Source organism: Fundulus heteroclitus, unplaced genomic scaffold (genome assembly GCF_011125445.2).
Source record: "Fundulus heteroclitus isolate FHET01 unplaced genomic scaffold, MU-UCD_Fhet_4.1 scaffold_74, whole genome shotgun sequence".
Classification (NCBI taxonomy): domain Eukaryota; kingdom Metazoa; phylum Chordata; class Actinopteri; order Cyprinodontiformes; family Fundulidae; genus Fundulus; species Fundulus heteroclitus.
Window position 1 is genome coordinate 1,378,806 of NW_023397186.1, and position 21,417 is coordinate 1,400,222.

Consider the following 21,417-nt stretch of genomic DNA (forward strand, 5'->3'; position numbering starts at 1 on the left):
GGACCAAAGTCTGAACCTGAGACGACCGCATCAAGGCTCCAAACATGCTAGCTCTGCCCTGCACCATCACTGCGCCTTCACCCTAAAACTTTTTAGAAACAAATTTGGTTCCAGCATTCAGTCTTTGTTGGTGCACCCAGTCATCATCTATCCATTGCCTTCAACTTATCCAAAATCTTGTCACAGCGGCAACCGGTCCAGGAGAAAAAAAACAAGACATCCTTCTCACTAACGACATCGTCCAGCTAATTCTGGAAGAATCTTAGTTGTTCCCAGGCCATACAGGATATATAGTCCCTCCAGCGAGTTCTAGGTCTTGCCCAGGGTCTCCTCCCAGTGAGACAAGCTCAGGGGGTCAACTGACTCCCTGTGATTTTGAGAAGCAGCCACTCTACTTTGGGTCCCTCCCCCTGGATAACAGACCTCCTCATCCTATTTCTAAAGCCCACCAGAAAATTGGCATCCGACCAAAAATCAGATTGTGTGAAGTTGTAGCAATTCAATCTGACTGAAGTGAACAACGGCAGGCAGACCGCTTGCAATAAGGGCTGCTAGGTCTCTGTACGACCGGTGTCAGAGTCTTGTCCGCATTGCCGGCAGTAAGTCGGACTCGCTTCCGGTGAGAATTGGACTCCGCCAAGGTTGCCCTTTGTCACCGATTCTGTTCATAACTTTTATGGACAGAATTTCTAGGCGCAGCCAAGGTGTTGAGGGGATCCGTTTTGGTGACCTTAGGATCGCGTCTCTGCTATTCGCAGATGACGTGGTCCTATTGGCTTCATCAGGGCGTGATCTGCAGCTCTCACTAGAGCGGTTCGCAGCCAAGTATAAAGCGGCCGGGATGAAAATCAGTGCCTCCAAATCTGAGACCATGGTCTTCAGCCGGAAAAGGGTAGAGTGCCTTCTCCGGGTTGGGGAGAATGTGCTGCCCCTAGTGGAGGAGTTTAAGTATCTTGGGGTCTTGTTCACAAATGAGGGGAAGATTGAGCGGGAGATCAACAGATTGATTGGTGGATGTCGGCTGTGAAGCGGGCGCTGTACCGATCCGTTGTGGTAAAGAGAGAGCTGAGCCAACAGGCAAAGCTCTCGATTTACGGGTTGATCTACGTTCCTACCCTCATCTATGGTCACAAGCTTTGGGTCGTGACCGAAAGAGCGAGATCCCGGATACAAGCGGCCGAAATGAGTTTTCTCCGTAGTGTGTCTGGGCTCTCCCTTAGAGATAGGGTGAGGAGCTCAGTCATCCAGGAAGGACTCAAAGTAGAGCCGCTGCTCCTCCACGTCGAGAGGAGCCAGTTGAGGTGGCTCGGGCATCTGGTTAGAATGCCTCCTGGACGCCTCCCTGGTGAGGTGTTCTGGGCACGTCCCACCGGGAGGAGACCCAGAGGGAGACCCTGGATACGCTGGAGGGACTATGTTTCTCGGCTGGCCTGGGAACGCCTTGGGATTCCCCTGGAGGAGCTGGCCCAAGTGGCCGGGGAGAGGAACATCTGGGCCTCTTTACTGAAGCTGCTACCCCCGCGACCCGTCCCCAGATAAACGCAAGAAAACAGACAGACGGACGGACGGTCCTTCTGTCTTCCACTACCTGCACTGAGTCCAGAGGGCATTCCAGGCCAGAGTTAGCCGTTTTAATGAGTTTCTCCAGTCACTTCATCTCAGCTACAGATAAGCTGCAGCTCCAACAAACCACACCATAGAAGATGGCTGATGCTGCCACAGAGTCAAAGAAGGTCTTTAGAAGTGCACTTCTAAAGTCTCCTCAGCAAATAGAGTCTGCTCTGACAGACCCTTCTTGTAAAGAGCATCAGTGTTATGACTCCAGTCTAGTTTATTGTTCAGTGCCCATATTCATAAAGATTCTCATAGAACTCCTATCTTAACCTAAAAATTTCTGCCTAGGAGTCTTAGCTTATAAGCATGTCACGCTGTCTTTTAAGAGCTGTGATTGGTTGATGGTACAAGAAAAATAAATAACAAAAATGCACTCCTAGTATCAAAGGAGAGAAATTAATCAATTAGACTGGATTAAGAAATGTCATGATGATAAAACTTAGCAAAATTGATTATCATACAGCATCACAATATTTGAACGCACCTGATTTAGATCCTCATCATTATTTTGATTTGCTTATTTACTTTTACTCGCAAGTCATTTTACTACTTTATCTATTTGATATGATGTGCACTCACCTACCAGCATTTTACTGGGATTGCCTGCTTGTATAAAGTAGTTGTATTTTGCAAAACATGAAATGGAAGAAAAAGGGTGGAGAAAACCAAACTGGACTGCAGCACTGACCAGCTCACAGCTCTGAGAGGAAAATAGAGGAGTTTTGAAAGGTAAATTGGCCTCATGACACACATACCACAGCTCAGTAGCAAGAAATAATAAATGTGTTTAATTTGTAGGGATAAAAGGGTATGACAAATTTCAAAGGATGGACACCCAAAGGATGGATAAATGTGTTTTATTTTTAATAAACCTTATTTACTGCAATTAGTAACAACCCTGCATTTAATAGAGATCTTTAACAAGCTGTGTGGAATGTGAAAGTGTCAGGTAACAGAGGTGGGGACTCGGGTCACATGACTTGGACTTGAGTCAAACTCGAGTCAATTATTTTATGACTTTAGACTTGACTTGAAAAAGTGTTCAGAGACTTGTGACTTCACTTGGACTTTAACACCAATGACTCAAGACTTGAATTGGACTTGAACCTGTTTTCTTGAAAAGACTTGATATTTTACCCAAAATCTAAAGTTTAAGACATCATTTAAAACATGCACACCATTAATTCATTTCAGTCAGTCAGTGTCTACAAACGTAGACCATCTCACTCTTTACTCCACTCTGTACGTATGTGTACATGCAGCACAGCCAGTCAAAATAACCAGTTAAAAATAAGGAAAAGCAAAAGCTCCCAAGAATAATTTTGTTTGGGTCTGAATATGAAGTTCTGCTGTTAAGTTTTTCACTGAATATTCTGGAAAAATTTAGTTGACTGTTCTCAAAGCTAAGTTAAATTTTAGTATTTTGTAAGGTCAGTTGTACTGGTTTCATCACGTTTTTGAAATAAATACTGATTTAAGAACACAGGCTCTTTACATCTAACATGTATTTTAACATTATTAAACACTTGAAACGACTCGAAATTAAAAATTTCAGACTTGGGACTTGACTTGAGAAATACCTGTTTTGACTTGAGACTTGACTTGGGACTTTAGGATAAAGACTTCAGACCTGCAAAACAGTTACTTGGTCTCCACCTCTGATGTAATCTGGATAAAACTAATATTCAGTTGAGTAATAATACTAAATAACAGAAAGGTTAATTCACTCTAAATTAATCATGATCTGTGTTAAAAGCTAAACCTTAGACTTGGTAACTAAAAAGAACCATTTTACATTGTATTTTTCTGTAATTAAGGTGCGATTCCTTTAGTGTGATAAAACTACAGAAAGGGTTAAATGAACAATTTACAACATGACCTGTTTGGCAAAATTCTTATTCAAAAAAGTGTAACTGTTCTTCTCTTCCTTTTATCTCTTCTTTCTTTCACCTCTTCTTTCTTTTTTTTCCTCTCTTCTTGTTTTTCTTTTACTCTCTATACTTTCCCATTGTAGTGTCCATATAATTGGAAATCCTCCCTGCAGGAATCACAATAAAGCTATTTACATGCACATATCAAGCGGAGCATTATGGCGAAAGCTGTTTGCTCCACTTGTGAAAGTAAAATCTGTCGAGCTCTATTTGGCATTAAGACATCAATTCTTATTGCCACATTGCTAGACAGGACACTGGGGAAAAAAAAAAGTGTAACTGTTCTATAACCGCTAAGATTGAAACATACCGTGAAATAATTTTTTGCAAGAATTGTAATTTTTTTTAGAATGATGATGTGTAAGAAGGCAGGTAATTTTGCCCTCAAATGTAAAACTGGTATAAACTGCAAATTGGCTGTTGTACATGTGGCCAATTTAAGCAATGAGTTTTTTTTAACAGCTGGCATTGAAACAATTATGTACATTACTTAACTGCACTGAGAAAATGGAATTATAAATAAAATTAACTTGATGGAATGCTTAAATAGTTCTGGAAGATCCTTAAAAATTAGATGGTAATGGTAATTATTAGATTCAACACGGGGTTTTTGGGCTTATATTGGCTCAGTGCGGGAACTCCCTGGAGCCTCTAATAGTTGTCCCTGCTTCTTAGATGAAATGGTCTTTTCCACTGAGAAAGGTTCAGCCTGGGGCCCGTTCTTCGTACGTTGCTTAAAACATCCGAGATCAAATGACACATCCAAGATGATTTCATCCGGCTAATCATGATCCGGCTAATTGGGTTCTTCGAACACACCTGTTGTTTATGATTAGTATGGCTGGATTGAGTTATCTGAGACAACTGCGCGTTCATGCGTTTGTTTAAAAGGGGAAATGTATCGATAGTAGAAACAATGATCAGCAACGCTGCTATTGGCTGTTCAGCATGAACAAAGAACGCCCACAGTTTTTCTCCCAAGCAGAACACGAGCTTTTAATGGAAGGTTATGCCAAATTTGAGTCATTAATTAAAATGACAGGGAACACCTCAAAGTCTGCTAAAGCCAGGAGAGAGGGCTGGCAAAAAGTAGCAGACAAATTAATGCGTAAATAATGTCCAAGGTAGAAGTTTCTATCACTTTCTACAGTATGTATTTTTGCTTTTTAATAATTTCATATTTAATTTATTCTTTTATGTCAGAGCCTCTACCGGACCCACTAGAACTTGGGGGAAAAAAGTGAGATCCAAGAATATTCTACAAAATGGTAGCCTTTAATTATTATACTATATTTTAAAAAGCCACTTTTTCCTCTTTTTAAAGGCCACTGTTAAATGATATGGTTGTGTGTTTATAACAGCCACCAACAAAAAGGCTGAAAAAAAACAGGTTATTTTTACTTTTGTTGCATGAGGCATGTTTCACCCTTTCTTTTTCTTTCAGAAAATGACACATAGTGCCATCCGTTCCCTATATAAACGGCATCTTCAACAAAAAATTTAGTATTTTGACCTGAAACACAAATTAAGAGGAGAAATTGAACTCCACAACTTGAAAAAGAGAAAAATTGCATTAGAGATCGAGTTGCTTCAAAAGGACCTTCAGAGTAAGTTCTAATAAACCATTTGACAGTATTGCTAAATTTACATAACTATGTGTTATTGCAATCAAATGATGACTTGCTGGCTTTTCTTTATAAAAAAATTGTTTAAATAAAACGACAGGAACTAAGCATTATTTGTTTCGTCTTTTATTAAACATTAAAAAATGGTGTTGTCCCGTCCTCTGCCACTAGGTGGTCCAAGTGCACTGGCTGGACAGACTTCCCTATCTCCTCCACTTGTAAAGCTGTGATCTAATCCTGTTTACATGAAATAAGCCTGCTCTCGAGCAGGTTTAAGCTTGCGCACATGTTGCTATGAAAACAAGTCCAGGATGAGTTTCGAAGAACCAAACGATCCAAGATCATGCCAAATCGTCAACAATCAAATCCAGCTAACTGAGTTAGCGACGTACGAAGAACGGACCCGGGCCTGAAACCTCCCCTACTGTGACTAGGGGTTGGTAACTTTTGATCGATGGATTATCCGTTACGCATAGTTACAAGTAGAAGACCTTCAGGCGGGTAGTGAGTGTGGATGGATTTGACCATAATAGCATATAGGCTTAGATTACCTAGTCTAATGTACATTAAAATAATGTGTGTGTAGGAATCTAAAACAACTAATGCTCTATTGCCCTCCATCTGTCTCCTGTCACCTTAAATTATGTTCTCGAGTGGTGGTAATGGGAAACACCTGCTACCAGCATCCACCTGCAGGAGAAAGGTAGGAATAATAACACCACACCTCTGCTGCCCTGAACCACATACCTGACACTTGGCTGACAGGGCACTGAAATGTCATCTCCCTTTTGCAACAACCTACTTGTGTGAGTCTGGCTTTTCAACTTCAACAGCCTCAAAACAAAGCAAAGACCATGTTTACTTTTGGACAATGGCTTGTGTATGGCACTGAAAGACATTAAACCCTCCCCTCCCACTCCACATATTTTACAGAGGTTTGATTTCTTTAGTTCTCTTCTTATCTTCAACAGTTATTTGAAAAATGTGTTATTCACTGGGAACATATTGTTGAAAATATGCTAGTTAATATTCAGATGCAAATCAAATGTAATACTTATTGAATAGTGAATAAAAGTAAGAAAAACATTTGAAAAACATTTTTCCAAACAATTTTTCTTTACATATTTTCCAGTATTGTCTTTGGGTTTGCAAAAAGGGTCCGAGGCTAGAAACTAATTTAGTTTAGGGGGCTGTGGAACAGAAAAGTTTGGGAATCCCTGGGCTATAATACAATAATATTATGACACTGACGTTGTTGGAGTCAGACTACATGTTAACATCCTGCTTACATGTTAACACATGCTTATTTTTTGGAGGGGGTGTATTTATGAGATGGCATTTGAATGCGTCAGGTGTATCTGTTTATCAGGGGTTCTTTGAACATGACTTTTTCTTTACATTGTCTTGTGTGAGAGGAGCCCGTGTTGAGTGACGCCCTTCCAAAATAAAACTCTTGTCTTATTCCTATAAAATTGGGAAAAACTTTTCCATGGCAACCAGTTTGAACACTTTCACTGCTTTTATGAATTAGTCGAGGAAACACCAGTTGTTCTGACTGGTTCAGTGCATTCAGAGAGAGCAGATCATCATTACCAATCAAAGGCAGACAAGCTACAGATACCAACTGTTTTCTAATCTAGAGCTAGAAATAAGAATTTTATACAAAAAAAACAACAAACTTAGAAACAAACATTTCAATTTGTTTTTTGACATGATAATTACGTGAGGGAAAACAGTCTGTTCTTATATTGATGAAGTTAAAGCTGATACATTTTGCCTGTTTTGTGAATGGCAATAAATCAATTACAATATTTTGTAATTGATAGAATAGGACAACAATGATAAAAGCTTTGCTTTAACTTTCCATAAAGACAGACAATACATGTGGCACATCAGGCATTGCATAATTACGATAAATCAAGAACTTTTGAACAAGAGATTGCAGCCAGTTGTTTTTACTTGATTTGCATTTTAATACGCATGTATCAAAAAATACTGTGTCTGCATCGTTAAACAACACAACCTTTTAGTTCAAAATATTGCTTGTGGAGAAAGGCCTTCCTTTTTACTCTTTACTTGTAATCAGTAATATCATACAAAGCTTAAGGGAGTTGTGTGAATTGTTCATGGCATATTTTATAAACAAAGTTCATTAGTTAAATTCCTTATTTAAAGTTTTTATTGAAACATGCTATCTTAGAAACTGAATTGAGGATTTTAAACTGTATCATGATAATTATCATGATACATAAAACATTCAATACAAAACTTAGTATTGTCATAACTTTCCTGTCCAAACTGCCCTGTTCTTGCTGCAGATAACTTTCTTACAGATCAGCTAGGCAGTGCTCACTCACATGGACAGATGTGTTACAATTCTGCTTGTTAAGTTTCTTCTGTCAGCCTACAGTTTCATTTCAGTCATGTTTAAAGTATGTTTGCCTGAGAGCAGTCCTGCTTTAGGATCTTCAGGGTGACAATTAAAGAAATACTTTTTCTGAACCAGGGATAGAAAAAAGCATATACGAGTGGGTTCAAACAGGAATTTAAAAACACCACCCAGCACACAATAGCCCAAGATGAAGCATTATTGGAAAGGTCTTGTCCTGCAAGAGACGGGTAGTAATACGGACAGAAAGTTATCAAAAACATGAAGATAATGATACCAAGAGTCCTGGCTGCTTTCTTCTCAGATTTCTTTGCTGTGACTCTAACTGTGGTGACTGTGACAGCTGCAACGTGAGACTGCATGGCCCGTGCCTGCAAAATTGCCTCCACAAACACTCTCATGTACAGAATGACAATAACCGAGCAAGGCACAATAAAAGTGAACACAAGGTCGATGGTTCCAGAGATGTAGCTGATGACCACCAGACACTCCCCATAGCATGAGTGGTATCTGTCCGGCTGCCTAAGGTGGTCCTTTAGGAGGAAGCTGTTATGAAGAAGAGAGCAGGCCCAGCACAGGCTCACAGACACTTCAATTCTACTGCGAGTGATTTTTGTGGGGTACTGCAGGGGATAACATATGGCTACGTAGCGATCTATCGATATGAGCACCATGTTTCCCACAGAGGCTGAGATGAGAGTGAAGCCGACAATGTAAGACAGAGCGCACATGACATCACCCAGCAGCCAGCAGGGCTCAATGAACCGCATCGCTTCCACCGGCATCACCAGCAGCCCCACCAGGAGGTCCGAGGTGGCCAAGGAGAGCAGCAGCATGTTGGTAGGGGTCTGCAGCTGTCTGAAGTAGGATATGGAGATGATCACCAGCAGGTTCAGAACAACAGTGGACACGGTGATGGAGGAGAGTAGTGTGTAGAGTAGGACGGCCTCAGAGCGAGGTCTCTTCAGTCCGCTGCAGGATTGGTTCAGGTACTGAGGATAGCAGAGTTCAACTCTTTCCAGATTGTCCATCTTTTAGGATGGAGCACATGTAAAGCTGCTGATTTCACAAAGCTGTCTGAACCTTACAAACCTCGCTATGTTCTATTCAAGATTGATGATTCACGCTACTGACTTTTATGTCAGCTAAACTGCTTATTCTCTGCTGCATCTATCTGGGAAACTCCTTTAGATTTCTCTGCTCCCTCTCTCTTTGTATTGTTTATTTTTTCATCCCTCCTCCTTTACCTCCTATAACCTTTTTGTCCTTTGCTTAACACCCTCCCTTTCCCACCCTCTGTCATTATCATCATGTTGTATGACACAATATTTGGTGTTTCTACTAATTTTAACATCTCATGCTTCTCATTCCTATCAAAAAATAAACTGCAGACATAAAGAGTTCACAGCCCCAGATTATAATATCAGGTTTTTCTTATGTAAAATACCATAAATCATTTCAGAACTTGTTCCAACCCTTAATGCAGGGTTCCTTAACACTGGTACTCAGGACGAACTGTCCTGCATGTTTTACACGTTTCTTTACTCCACAACTGAATCAAATGATTGCATGACCTTATCAGCAGCCACCAAGAGCTGCAGAGGCATGTTATTCACCAGTTTATTTAGGTCAGGTATGTGGAGACAGCGGGACATCTAGTGGATTTTATTTGACAGAAAACTGATATGAAATGGGCCTGGAAGGAATGGGAAAGATATGCAGCAAAGTTCCACGGACCAAAGTCTGAGCCTGAGACGACCGCATCAAGGCTCCAAACATGCTAGCTCTGCCCTGCACCATCACTGCGCCTTCACCCTAAAACTTTTTAGAAACAAATTTGGTTCCAGCATTCAGTCTTTGTTGGTGCACCCAGTCATCATCTATCCATTGCCTTCAACTTATCCAAAATCTTGTCACAGCGGTAACCGGTCCAGGAGAAAAAAAACAAGACATCCTTCTCACTAACGACATCGTCCAGCTCATTCTGGAAGAATCTTAGTTGTTCCCAGGCCATACAGGATATATAGTCCCTCCAGCGAGTTCTAGGTCTTGCCCAGGGTCTCCTCCCAGTGAGACAAGCTCAGGGGGTCAACTGACTCCCTGTGATTTTGAGAAGCAGCCACTCTACTTTGGGTCCCTCCCCCTGGATAACAGACCTCCTCATCCTATTTCTAAAGCCCACCAGAAAATTGGCATCCGACCAAAAATCAGATTGTGTGAAGTTGTAGCAATTCAATCTGACTGAAGTGAACAACGGCAGGCAGACCGCTTGCAATAAGGGCTGCTAGGTCTCTGTACGACCGGTGTCAGAGTCTTGTCCGCATTGCCGGCAGTAAGTCGGACTCGCTTCCGGTGAGAATTGGACTCCGCCAAGGTTGCCCTTTGTCACCGATTCTGTTCATAACTTTTATGGACAGAATTTCTAGGCGCAGCCAAGGTGTCGAGGGGATCCGTTTTGGTGACCTTAGGATCGCGTCTCTGCTATTCGCAGATGACGTGGTCCTATTGGCTTCATCAGGGCGTGATCTGCAGCTCTCACTAGAGCGGTTCGCAGCCAAGTATAAAGCGGCCGGGATGAAAATCAGTGCCTCCAAATCTGAGACCATGGTCTTCAGCCGGAAAAGGGTAGAGTGCCTTCTCCGGGTTGGGGAGAATGTGCTGCCCCTAGTGGAGGAGTTTAAGTATCTTGGGGTCTTGTTCACAAATGAGGGGAAGATTGAGCGGGAGATCAACAGATTGATTGGTGGATGTCTGCTGTGAAGCGGGCGCTGTACCGATCCGTTGTGGTAAAGAGAGAGCTGAGCCAACAGGCAAAGCTCTCGATTTACGGGTTGATCTATGTTCCTACCCTCATCTATGGTCACGAGCTTTGGGTCGTGACCAAAAGAGCGAGATCCCGGATACAAGCGGCCAAAATGAGTTTTCTCCGTAGTGTGTCTGGGCTCTCCCTTAGAGATAGGGTGAGGAGCTCAGTCATCCAGGAAGGACTCAAAGTAGAGCCGCTGCTCCTCCATGTCGAGAGGAGCCAGTTGAGGTGGCTCGGGCATCTGGTTAGAACGCCTCCTGGACGCCTCCCTGGTAAGGTGTTCTGGGCACGTCCCACCGGGAGGAGACCCAGAGGGAGACCCTGGATACGCTGGAGGGACTATGTTTCTCGGCTGGCCTGGGAACGCCTTGGGATTCCCCTGGAGGAGCTGGCACAAGTGGCCGGGGAGAGGGACGTCTGGGCCTCCCTACTGAAGCTGCTACCCCCGCGACCCGACCCGAGATAAGTGGAAGAAGATGGATGGATGGATGGACTAATTCATTAGATGTCCATCCAGTTGGTGCCAATAGTCTCACAATTAGTAAAATGAAGTGGCGTGGGTGTGTCTGATTTAGGCATAAAACATCTGTGTCTGAAGTTGATGAATGGATTAGACCATTAAATTTAAAAGGGGGTGAATAATTATGCAAACATTTATTTCTTAATATATTTTTTCCATTGACATTAATTCGCAAAAATCTGTTTTTTCTTTGGCATTAAAGGAGCTAGAAGTAAGATATTAACAATAATATCAATCCAAATCATTCTCATTGTCACTGGGGATGGAAGTAACATTCTCCATAAATTATCAATCCTCTCCATCCACAATGCATTAGTGCCATTTTTCTCCTTTTAAACCTAGAGGTATGGTGCAAAACTACTTCGGTTCAGAGTATGGCCCACATTTACTTCCTGGTTCCTTAGCCAATCTTGTGAGATTTCCCAGGGTTCCCAACACAGAGCACAGCATTTATAATAACATTTGAGTTTAATCTAACTGAGTTCTCCACCCCCAAAAGAGGGTTCCATTATAGTAGATCTTTATCGGACAATGCTGCATCAAACTTTAAAAAGTCTGTCCCCCTCTTAATATCGTCAGTATTGCAGAAATACCCTGCAGATAGCAGCAATGTTGTTTCTTCCAATTCACAAATAGATGTCTTTGTAAACGGTATGACTTCGTCATTGCGTTCTGCATTAGCCAATGTAGCTCCCTTGAAAAAGAAGGTGATTATTCACAGGAAGCTGGCTCCTTGGTTTAATTCAGAGCTGCGTTCCTTGAAGCACAATGTTAGGAAATTGGAGAGAAAATGGCGCTCTACACACCAAGAGGAATCCTACCTAATCTGGAGGGACAGTCTATTGTTGTATAACAAGACCCTTCGCAGAGTTAGAGCAGCATATTTTTCATCATTAATTGAGGAGAATAAGAATAATCCTAGATTTCTCTTCAGTACAGTTGCCAAACTTACACAGAGTCATAGCTCTGTTGATCCATCCATTCCCTTAGCTCTTAGCAGTAATGATTTTATGGGATTCTTCATAAATAAAATTGATTCCATTAAAAATAAAATAATTGGCATCCTCCCAAACATGATTACCTCGTCCTCAGTAAGTGAGGCAGCATTGGAGGAATCTTTAGAACCTGCGCAGTGTCTGAACTGTTTAAAAGCAGTAGAGCTTTCTGAGCTATCTAAAATTTTAGCTTCATCTAAACCTTCTACCTGTATGTTAGACCCAATCCCAACCAAGTTGTTTAAGGAGGTATTCCCTCTGATCAGTGGTCCTATTTTAGACATGATTAATCTATCCTTGGTAAATGGATATGTACCACAGGCTTTTAAAGTAGCTGTTATTAAACCATTACTTAAGAAACCATCTCTTGATCAAGATGAGTTAGTAAATTACAGACCTATATCTAATCTTCTTTTCTTATCTAAAATTCTTGAGAAAGTAGTTGCTAATCAACTATGTGAACATTTACAAAGTAATGACCTACTTGAGGAGTTTCAGTCAGGCTTTAGAGCTCATCATAGCACTGAAACAGCTCTGATGAAGGTCACTAATGACATTCTCATGGCCTCAGATAATGGACTTGTGTCTATACTTGTCCTGTTAGATCTCAGTGCTGCATTTGATACAGTTGATCACAATATTCTCCTACAAAAACTTCAACATACTGTAGGGATTAAGAGAAAAGCATTAGGCTGGTTTAAATCTTATCTGTCGGACAGATTCCAGTTTGTTCCTGTTAATAATAAATCTTCCTCAAACTCTAGGGTCACTTGTGGAGTACCACAGGGTTCAGTCCTTGGACCAATTCTATTTACTATATATATGCTTCCCATTGGCAAAATTATCAGACAGCATGGGATTAATTTCCACTGTTATGCTGATGACACTCAACTATATTTATCCATAAATCCTGATGAATCCAATCAGTTACTTCGACTGCAGTCATGTCTTGATGACATCAAAAGCTGGATGACTTTAAAATTCCTGCATTTAAATATTGACAAGACAGAAGTTGTAATCTTTGGGCCAGAGTCTTCAAAAAATAAAGTTCTTAATCAATCACTTAATCTGGATGGCATTAACTTGGCCTCTGGTAATAAAGTTAAAAATCTTGGTGTTGTTTTCGACTAAGACATGTCATTTAAATCCCATATTAAACAGGTTTCCAGAGTTTCCTTTTTTCACCTCAGGAATATTGTCAAAATTAGAAACATTCTGTCCAGGGGTGATGCTGAAAAACTAGTCCATGCATTTGTTACTTCAAGGCTGGACTATTGTAATTCTTTACTATCAGGAAGTCCACAAAATGCAGTTCGAAGTCTTCAGCTGATCCAAAGTGCTGCGGCAAGAGTTCTGATGAAAATCAACAAGAGGGATCATATTTCTCCAATTTTAGCTTCCCTTCATTGGCTTCCTGTTAAATCAAGAATATAATTTAAAATTCTCCTTCTAACGTATAAAGCCCTTAATAATCAAGCTCCATCATATTTCAGAGCTCAGATTACCCTGTATATTCCTAACAGAGCACTTCGCTCTCAGACTGCAGGTCTGCTGGTGGTTCCTAGAGTCTCTAAAAGTAGAATGGGAGGCAGATCCTTCAGCTATCAGGCTCCTCTCCTGTGGAACCAACTCCCAGTTTTGGTCCGTGAGGCAGACACCCTATCTATTTTCAAGACTAATCTTAAAACTTTCCTTTTTGACAAAGCTTATAGTTAGAGTGGCTCATGTTACCCTGAGCTACCTCTATAGTTGTGCTGTGATAGGCATACGCTACTGGAGGACATCAGGGTCTAATTTTCTCACTCTACTGATTTCTACTGTTCTTCAGTCTACTGTTCTCCAGTTTTGCATTGTATTACATTGAAATGACTGTCGTCATTTCAGCTTTTAACTTTTTGCTCTCTCTCTTTTTCTTAATAGTAGGCACACCTGGTCTGACGTTCTATTAAACTGTGACATCATCCAGAGAAGACGGCTCACCCGTTACTACCATATAATGTAGAACTGATTACTGGATCAATGTGTGCTTCTGTGCTTTTTTGTCTGTCTTGTTGTGTCTCTGCTCTGTCTTCTGTAACCCCCAGTCGGTCGAGGCAGATGACCGTTCATACTGAGCCCGGTTCTGCTGAAGGTTTTTCCTTCCCGCTAATGGGTGTTTTTTCTTTCCACTGTCGCTTCATGCTTGCTTAGTATGAATGATTGCTGCAAAGCCATGGACAATGCAGACGACTCTTCCTGTAGCTCTACGCTACTTCAGGAGTGAATGCTGCTTGTCGGGACTTTGAAGTAATCAACTGGTTCCCTTATATAGGACATTTTTGACCAATCTGTATAATCTGACTGATTTTGACTTTGTAAAGTGCCTTGAGATGACATGTTTCATGAATTGGCGCTATATAAATAAAATTGAATTTAATTGAATTGAATTTGATGTTGACAAAAGAGCAGCAGCCTGCTAACATAGAAGCCAGTGAGACAAGCAGACCAGACCAGAAATAAAACAGAATACAAAATCATATGTCTCTCCTGTGTAAGTAAAAACTTCAGCAGAGTTTCACAGCTGCAGAACCATTGGGTAAATGGCAGGTGTCCATGAAAGGTAGTGTGTATGTGTTGTTCTGATTTTAACCACTTGGTGTCATTACTAATTACTGTTCCTTTAAAGATTTTTTTTCCAATATAGTTTTGTGTGATAAAAAGCCAAATTTTATTGTCCATGATAGATTTATGGAAGAAATAAAAGGGTAAAACATCCAATGGGGTGAATACTTATGATAGGTACTGCATATTATGGTTTATCCAGAAACCCTGGGACGGAACCTGAAACATAATGCCTAATTTGTAGGTACCTCAAAAAACATTAGAAATAAGAAGAATATATGTAGAAGATAGTTGGCCAAATAAGGGGAATATGTTTTCAACTTAACAAATAATTAAAATACCTAAGGCCCTTTTTAAACCACATATTGAAAATAGTGGTATTTTGACATTTTACATTTGTCAAGTGTTCATCAGAGTTACTCTGATAGTCATTTGGAAAAAGGTTGCATCAGTTGTTGTTGTTGTGAAAGTGTATTCATTAACACCTCAGATAACTGCTCACCTGTGGTTTGATGTGTTAGTAGGGATAATTGCAAGCCTGTATCCCTCAGGTACATCAAGCAACAACTTCATGCTTTGTTTTCTAGTGGTTTTGTATCATCTGATCTGCTGCCTTTTCTGTGTGTTTATTAACAAACAACCTAACAAGTGTCAAACATTTTAAATTAAATACATTTCTGAAAATAATGTAGAATATGTTTATTAAAATAATCGGTGTCGTAAACTTTTAGCTCAATTGTTGGAAATGTTTAAGAGGCTCATCACGGGCATCATCATAATGACAGTGAAACATTTTATTTATAAAATAGTTCATTTTCCAAAAGGTTTCAATGTGTTAAGTGATAAAACAATAAAACATGACAAAATGAAAAATGCACTAAACTGAAAGCTCATGGATCAGTGGGAAATGTTTGTTAAAGACTTTCAGGCTTTTTTAAAAGCTGCAAGTGTCTGTGGAGGTTTAATGGCCAGGGCCACCCATTGTCCAAAATTTAGTGCAAGTAAGTTGTCGTAAATAGAGGGAGTGGATGGATCAGCAAGGTGGAGAGTTGGAATGATGTATTCCACTTTGCAAACTTTCATGGCGATTCATGATGAGGCAGTGTAAGGCTAACAAGTGGCATGCACCAATAATGCCCTATTTTATCAAAAACCAGTTGATAATGCAGGAACGGTCCACTTGATTCAGTTCTTATTCCAAACAACTATGTTGATTAAAAGTAATCAGTGCTTATTTCAAACTTACCATTGTCCCAACAAATGTGGTTCAACATCACGTTAAAAAGAAATTGCCCCGTAAACCTAATAACTGATTGTAAACACTGGCACTGAGGCCCTGTTTACATCTCAATGATCTATTGGAAAAGGGATTTTTATTTATTTCTGTTGTTATCACATTACCATGACAACAGTAGACACATGGAAATGGTGTAGTTCACTTGCCACACCATTAATTGGTGCTTTGTTCTTTGAAACTCAAAATATGCATGCCTACAAAAACTTGCTGCCCCAGCTGATAAACGCTTGAGATGGCAGAGAATGAAGTTTTCTTATGGACACCGGATGAGGTTCAACGGTTGCTTAAAGCAGCATTGTGCATGTTTCGACCCACGTGGTAGCTAAATTTGAGGTATAGTTCTCAGGTCAATACACAGCACTTGGCATGTATTGATGCTCCATGTGGGCTGCCCCTCTCTAAAACTCGCCAATGTAACTTGGGAGGGTCAGATCCATCGCTGAATGGATCATATGACCAAGAGCGCCGCTGTAGACCACATCACCCATTCCAGGTTACAGCAGTTTGAGCTCAGACTGCCGTAACAACAAAACAAAACAGACATGACAATTACTTTATCAGACATATTTTTGGTTCTCTTGATGAAGGATTTCAACTTGAGGGGTGAATGTGGCCTCGTCTTTACAAGTAACTCTATGACTTCTCATTCTGCTGGTCGGAAGTAGTCTGCTATCAGATTCCAAAACTTTGGTGCTGTGTTACCAGAGGCCTTCAGGGGCGCTAAACTTGGAAGTTACCTGTCTAGCACCCGTAGTAGCTAAACGTTACATGGCGCTGCTTTGAGGGGAATTTTAATCATAAAACCACCAAAAGTGGATTTATACACTGCAAAAAAGGAATATCTATACAAGTGTAATAAACTTGAATTCAGCATTTTGGTCTTATTACACTTTTTTTAATGTATTTTCTTAGTAAGACTGAATATTGTTAAGATTATTTGACTTGTTTTAAGAAAATTAATCTTTTTTATCCTACCTAGATAATACAACAACTTCTGAGCAGCTTTTTTCTTAAAATAGCACACATTACGGACTGAGTCGCGTTAACATTTAGACTGTGAGTACATTTTTACTTGTTTCAAGACAATAAGACAATCCATATTAACCTGTTTTAAGAACTGACCCCATCATTAAGATATTCCAGCTAATCAACTGTGATTAGGTAAGAATGTACCGGTCAGCCTGTATCTTTGTGTTTTAAGAAAAAAACATTATAATAATCCCCTTTTTTGTAATATAATACCAAGGTTCTTGAGGAGCTGAGACGAATAGTGGCGAAGGACAACTTGCATAATGTGAAAGAGCTGAAGGAACGCGGGGCAAACTACAGAACCAAACTCTCCTTTTATGGTGTCTATAAGAAGGTCCTGAAGCCAAGGTGGGACTTCCTAGTGGTAAGGTTTTGCAATCCTTCTGAAATTACAATTGCAAATTGTACTACTTGTTGTTTCATTGAGTAGCTCCAATTTATCTGTCTCTAAGTAACCTCTCTCTGTCTCTCTCTCTCTCTCTCTCTCTCTCTCTCTCTCTCTCTCTCTCTCTCTCTCTCTCTCTCTCTCTCTCTCTCTCTCTCTCTCTCTCTCTCTCTCTCTCTCTCTCTCTCTCTCTGTGTAGATGAGCAAGCCATTGACCTGATCATCTCCCTGCCAGATATGTTTCCTTCTGGTTACCCCGCACCAAAGAAGATGTCATCTCCATCAGAGCCGCTCATTCATGTTCTGCAGGTGAACCAACTTAATTCCATAACCTTATGCAAGATAAAATATTTATGTAGCCTATGTATCCATCCTTATTACCATTTAACATTTGGCAGGTTTGAGCCTCACTCTGACTACACCATTAACGTGTCCTTGAGCATAAGTTGTATCTTGCTTTATCTTTAGCTTTATCTTTGGGCAGCCATGGTGTAATGGTTAGGGCTTTGGACGGTAGATCAGTTGCCTGTTCAATCCCCACCCTTACTAATCTCTTCCTCTGTCCATGGCTGATGTGCCCTTGAGCAAGGCTCCAGGGACTGTAACCAATACCCTGTAAATAGGCCTAACTAAGTCGTACTGTAACTGCAAGTTGGATAAAAAAAGCGTCAGCTAAATGTAATGTAATCTTGTGTTGATGTTCAGCCCACAGAGGCCCCAGACGTCTATCTGAGAAGACGGCCACTAGCCACACCATTCAACCTGGTAAGAGGAGGACTGCTTCCTCTGTGCCGGAAATGCCCCTGTTGTGTCCTTTGGTAGGAGCAGTCCTGCTGAGTCGGTCCTGTACGTCATGGCGTACTACTACACATTTCACATGACATATCCAAAATGTGTGTCATCGGTTCTGTTATTCCTTCAGACTGAGGTCTTGGGTGATGCGATTCATGAGAAAGACCAAACAGCAGCTTTTAAACGTGCCAAACCTGACTGGCAGACCTTTCTTAGGTAGTGTGTATGAGAGATGAATGCTCAAGTTCATTGTTTGAATAGTTAAGGGCAACAGGTGTGTGTGTTCAGGCCCTGTCTCGATGCTGCAACATCATCTCTTCATTGTTAGGCCTGCCAGTCAGCTTTGTGGGTTTTTTTTGGGGGGGGGGGGGGGGGGGGGGGGATATTTCACTTAATTCTGTGAAATTTCTGCTAAAATATTAATTAAAAAATGTTTTGAAGTTCTGGTCAAGTGTATTTTTCCCATACATTCACTACAACTAAATAATAAAATTAATTCTAGCTAAGAAAATAAGTATTCTAGCTAAGAACATCAGACTAGTTTTAAGCCTTTAAATGAACTGGTATCAATTACATTTGCCTTGTTTTTAAGCCTGTTGTATGCTTGTTTTGAGCAATAATTGGTTAAAGGATATTTAATTCTAAGCAATAATGACTAATAAATTAGAATAAATTGCTTAAAATAAGGGAAAAAAATCTTAAAAAGTAAAAGAAAAAATTGATTTTTATACTTGATTTAAGTTTTTTTGGATTCTTACTACTTGGAAATTATGTTCTTGTTTTAAGAAATCTTACCAAGTCCCATTTGCTTGCTGCACTGGCAGATTATTTTGCTCAAAATAAGCAATTTTTCACCTAAAACACTATATTTTCTTCTTATTTTTTAGAGGGCCTTTTTTGCAGTGTACAGAAGAGTCAGCAGCAGTGCTCCGCTATTTGCCAATTTTGATTTTTTTTTTCTTCCTCAGGTTTTTAAAATTCTAAGAAGGTAATATTTGGGCCTGTCTAATGTGCATTCATTTCTACTGATTTCTGTCAATTTGAGCATGAGCCAAGGAGTCCCTAGCTTGGCCAGCCATACTGACGTATGTCAGACTCTCCAGCCCAAACTTACCTGACCACTCAGCGGGAGTTTACGATCCGTCACTCTTAGTGCCAGAATTGGTCATAATGCAGCAGCACTTTTCTGTAACAGTTAAGATTGCGACCGCTACAGAGCGATCTTTTAATGATGTCCTTCTGCTTTTCAGACTGATATGGCGGTCTGGCCGACACACGCCGTAAACACAGTAGACCCTGCATGGGTGTCAGCAGTATTAACATGCAGCTTCTATCATATTAGCCAGTCATCATCATTGCCCAGAAAATATTTGATCACTGAAGCCATGTTGTTCCCTCCTAATTATTTCATTTGCAGGGTCCTCCCGCAGTGACAATGCACCATACCACACAGCATTACACATGAGTGCATTTGACCGTTTACAGCAATTAAGGTAATTGCCTCACACCTTGACACACTTTACAGTGGCTTGCAAAAGTATTCAAACCCTTGAAATCTCCCGCATTTTGTCCAATTACAACCACAAACATAAATATATATTTTTTGGAATCTTATGTGAAAGGCCAATACAAAGTGGTATACAGTTATGAAGTAGAAAGAAAACTATGCAAGTTTTAAAACAGCGTGGTGTGGAAAGAGAAGACAGAGAGAAAGCCCCCCTTTCTCTCTGCGTGCAACCGATTGCTTTCAGAAGTTGCCTGATGATTGCTAATGACTGAATAGAGTCCACCTGTAATCTAATCTCAGCCATTTTGTTTGTGTTTTTTGGGCTGACTGGCTGCTCTCTCCCCATTATCTGTTCTATTCCACATCATCTGTCACACCTGCTTCTGAGTAATTAGTTCCAAGTCTTTTCACATGTGACCCCGCCTGTTTATACCTGCCTACCACAGTCATTTCCTACCAGATCGTCTCGTTCACACTGCTTGTATACTGCTCCCGTTGCTCGTGTGCTCAGCCTGCCAGACCTAATGTTCCTGTATGTGGCTTCCCTTCACTAATGGGTGATTCCAGTGACTGTGTGCTCATTATTGCTCGCTCTGCGATCCTGAAAGGTTGTGTTGCTCGCTCTGGTGAGCCATCGACCGTTTGATTCTGGTCAAAACCCGGACTGTTTTCATAGATTCATGCCTTCCACTTTGGGCTGTCCTGCCAGTCACCCTACCGCCAATCGCTCTGCTGGTCATTAACCTGTTTGGTCAACACCAACTTGATCCCCTGACCTTCAGTTGCTCCGGTCTATTCGTCTGTGCAGCCACTTTTTCAGTCTCTCCCTTTTTACAATAAGAATTTTAAGTGCAACTCCGTGTCTGACTGGAATATCGGTTTCGGCTTGTACAACCATTAAATTAGAGGTGGGTTAAGAGAATATTGAGGGGCAAACATCATCATGAAGTCCAACGAATATTTTTGCAAAATGTATTTGTAAAAAAAAACAAAATAAATCATGTATAATTTTCTTTCTACTTCACAACTGTATACTACTTTGTGTTTGGTCTTTCTGATAAAATTTGAATGAAATATATTTCTGTTTGTGGTTGTAATGTGACAATATGTGGAAAGGTTCAAGGAATATGAATACTTTTGCAAGGCACTGTATCTGTTAATCTGATGGTAGAAAACCCCAATAAAAAGTTATGCAGACCTTTATTTAAAATTTAAGCCGGTTTATGAGAATTGTATCTTATTTATTTGAAAGGTACTTATGTATAGATATGTGCCGCTATTGCAAGCATGAATAACACTGCGGTTTTGAATGTTTATGATAAAGTCGGTCTGATATGGAGTGAAATTGAACGTCTGAGAGGAATCATAGTGCAGTTTGGCTGCAATTCACCCCTTTAATGTCTGTGTCTCCAATTTCCCATGTCTCCAAAATGAGCGTACGCCTGGGTCAGGGGTGCCGTGAGGGCCGGACATTTTCTATCAATTTATTTATTTATTTTTTGTGTGGAAAGTGACGTCCACAAGTTTTAGGCCCCTTTTTGTGCTTATGCAAGCTTTATAAATGAGACTCCTGAACTGTTTCTCGACCACAAACCTTACCCTTTGTGTCAGTCCCAGAGCCAGTCCCACAGACTCAATTCCTGCATCAGCCATTTTGCCCGTCATCTCATGCTGTGAATTCCTGTTTTTCTTGCCTGCACCAGGTTCTGTTTCTTTTTTGATTTACATTTTAAAGTGAAACACCGTGTCTGGCTCAATTGTGGGGCTCTCTGATTACCCCTGTCCTGAATGGTTGACTCCAGTGACCTCCTTAGGTGCTGGGGCCCAGGAGCTCACTCTGTAAGTATGCCTAATATAGCGTCATTTCTCATTCAAAAACTTTTCTTTATTTTCAGAAGCTTATTTACAACTATATGACTGGGGGCT

The 21,417-nt window shown here is 40.6% G+C and overlaps 1 protein-coding gene and 1 long non-coding RNA gene across 2 annotated transcripts; one reads left to right on the forward strand and one right to left on the reverse strand.

Annotated features, from left to right (window-relative positions):
- Nucleotides 1-7,597: 7,597 nt before the first annotated feature.
- On the reverse strand, nucleotides 7,598-8,590 carry LOC105929246 (trace amine-associated receptor 13c-like). Its single transcript, XM_012866939.2, has one exon. It carries the CDS (start codon nucleotides 8,588-8,590, stop codon nucleotides 7,598-7,600), a length of 993 nt encoding a protein of 330 aa, XP_012722393.2.
- Nucleotides 8,591-16,725: 8,135 nt separating this feature from the next.
- On the forward strand, nucleotides 16,726-18,312 carry LOC118561856. Its single transcript, XR_004930308.1, has 3 exons — nucleotides 16,726-17,171; nucleotides 17,392-17,501; nucleotides 17,898-18,312. It is a non-coding gene; the product is annotated as an uncharacterized LOC118561856 (long non-coding RNA).
- Nucleotides 18,313-21,417: the final 3,105 nt, after the last annotated feature.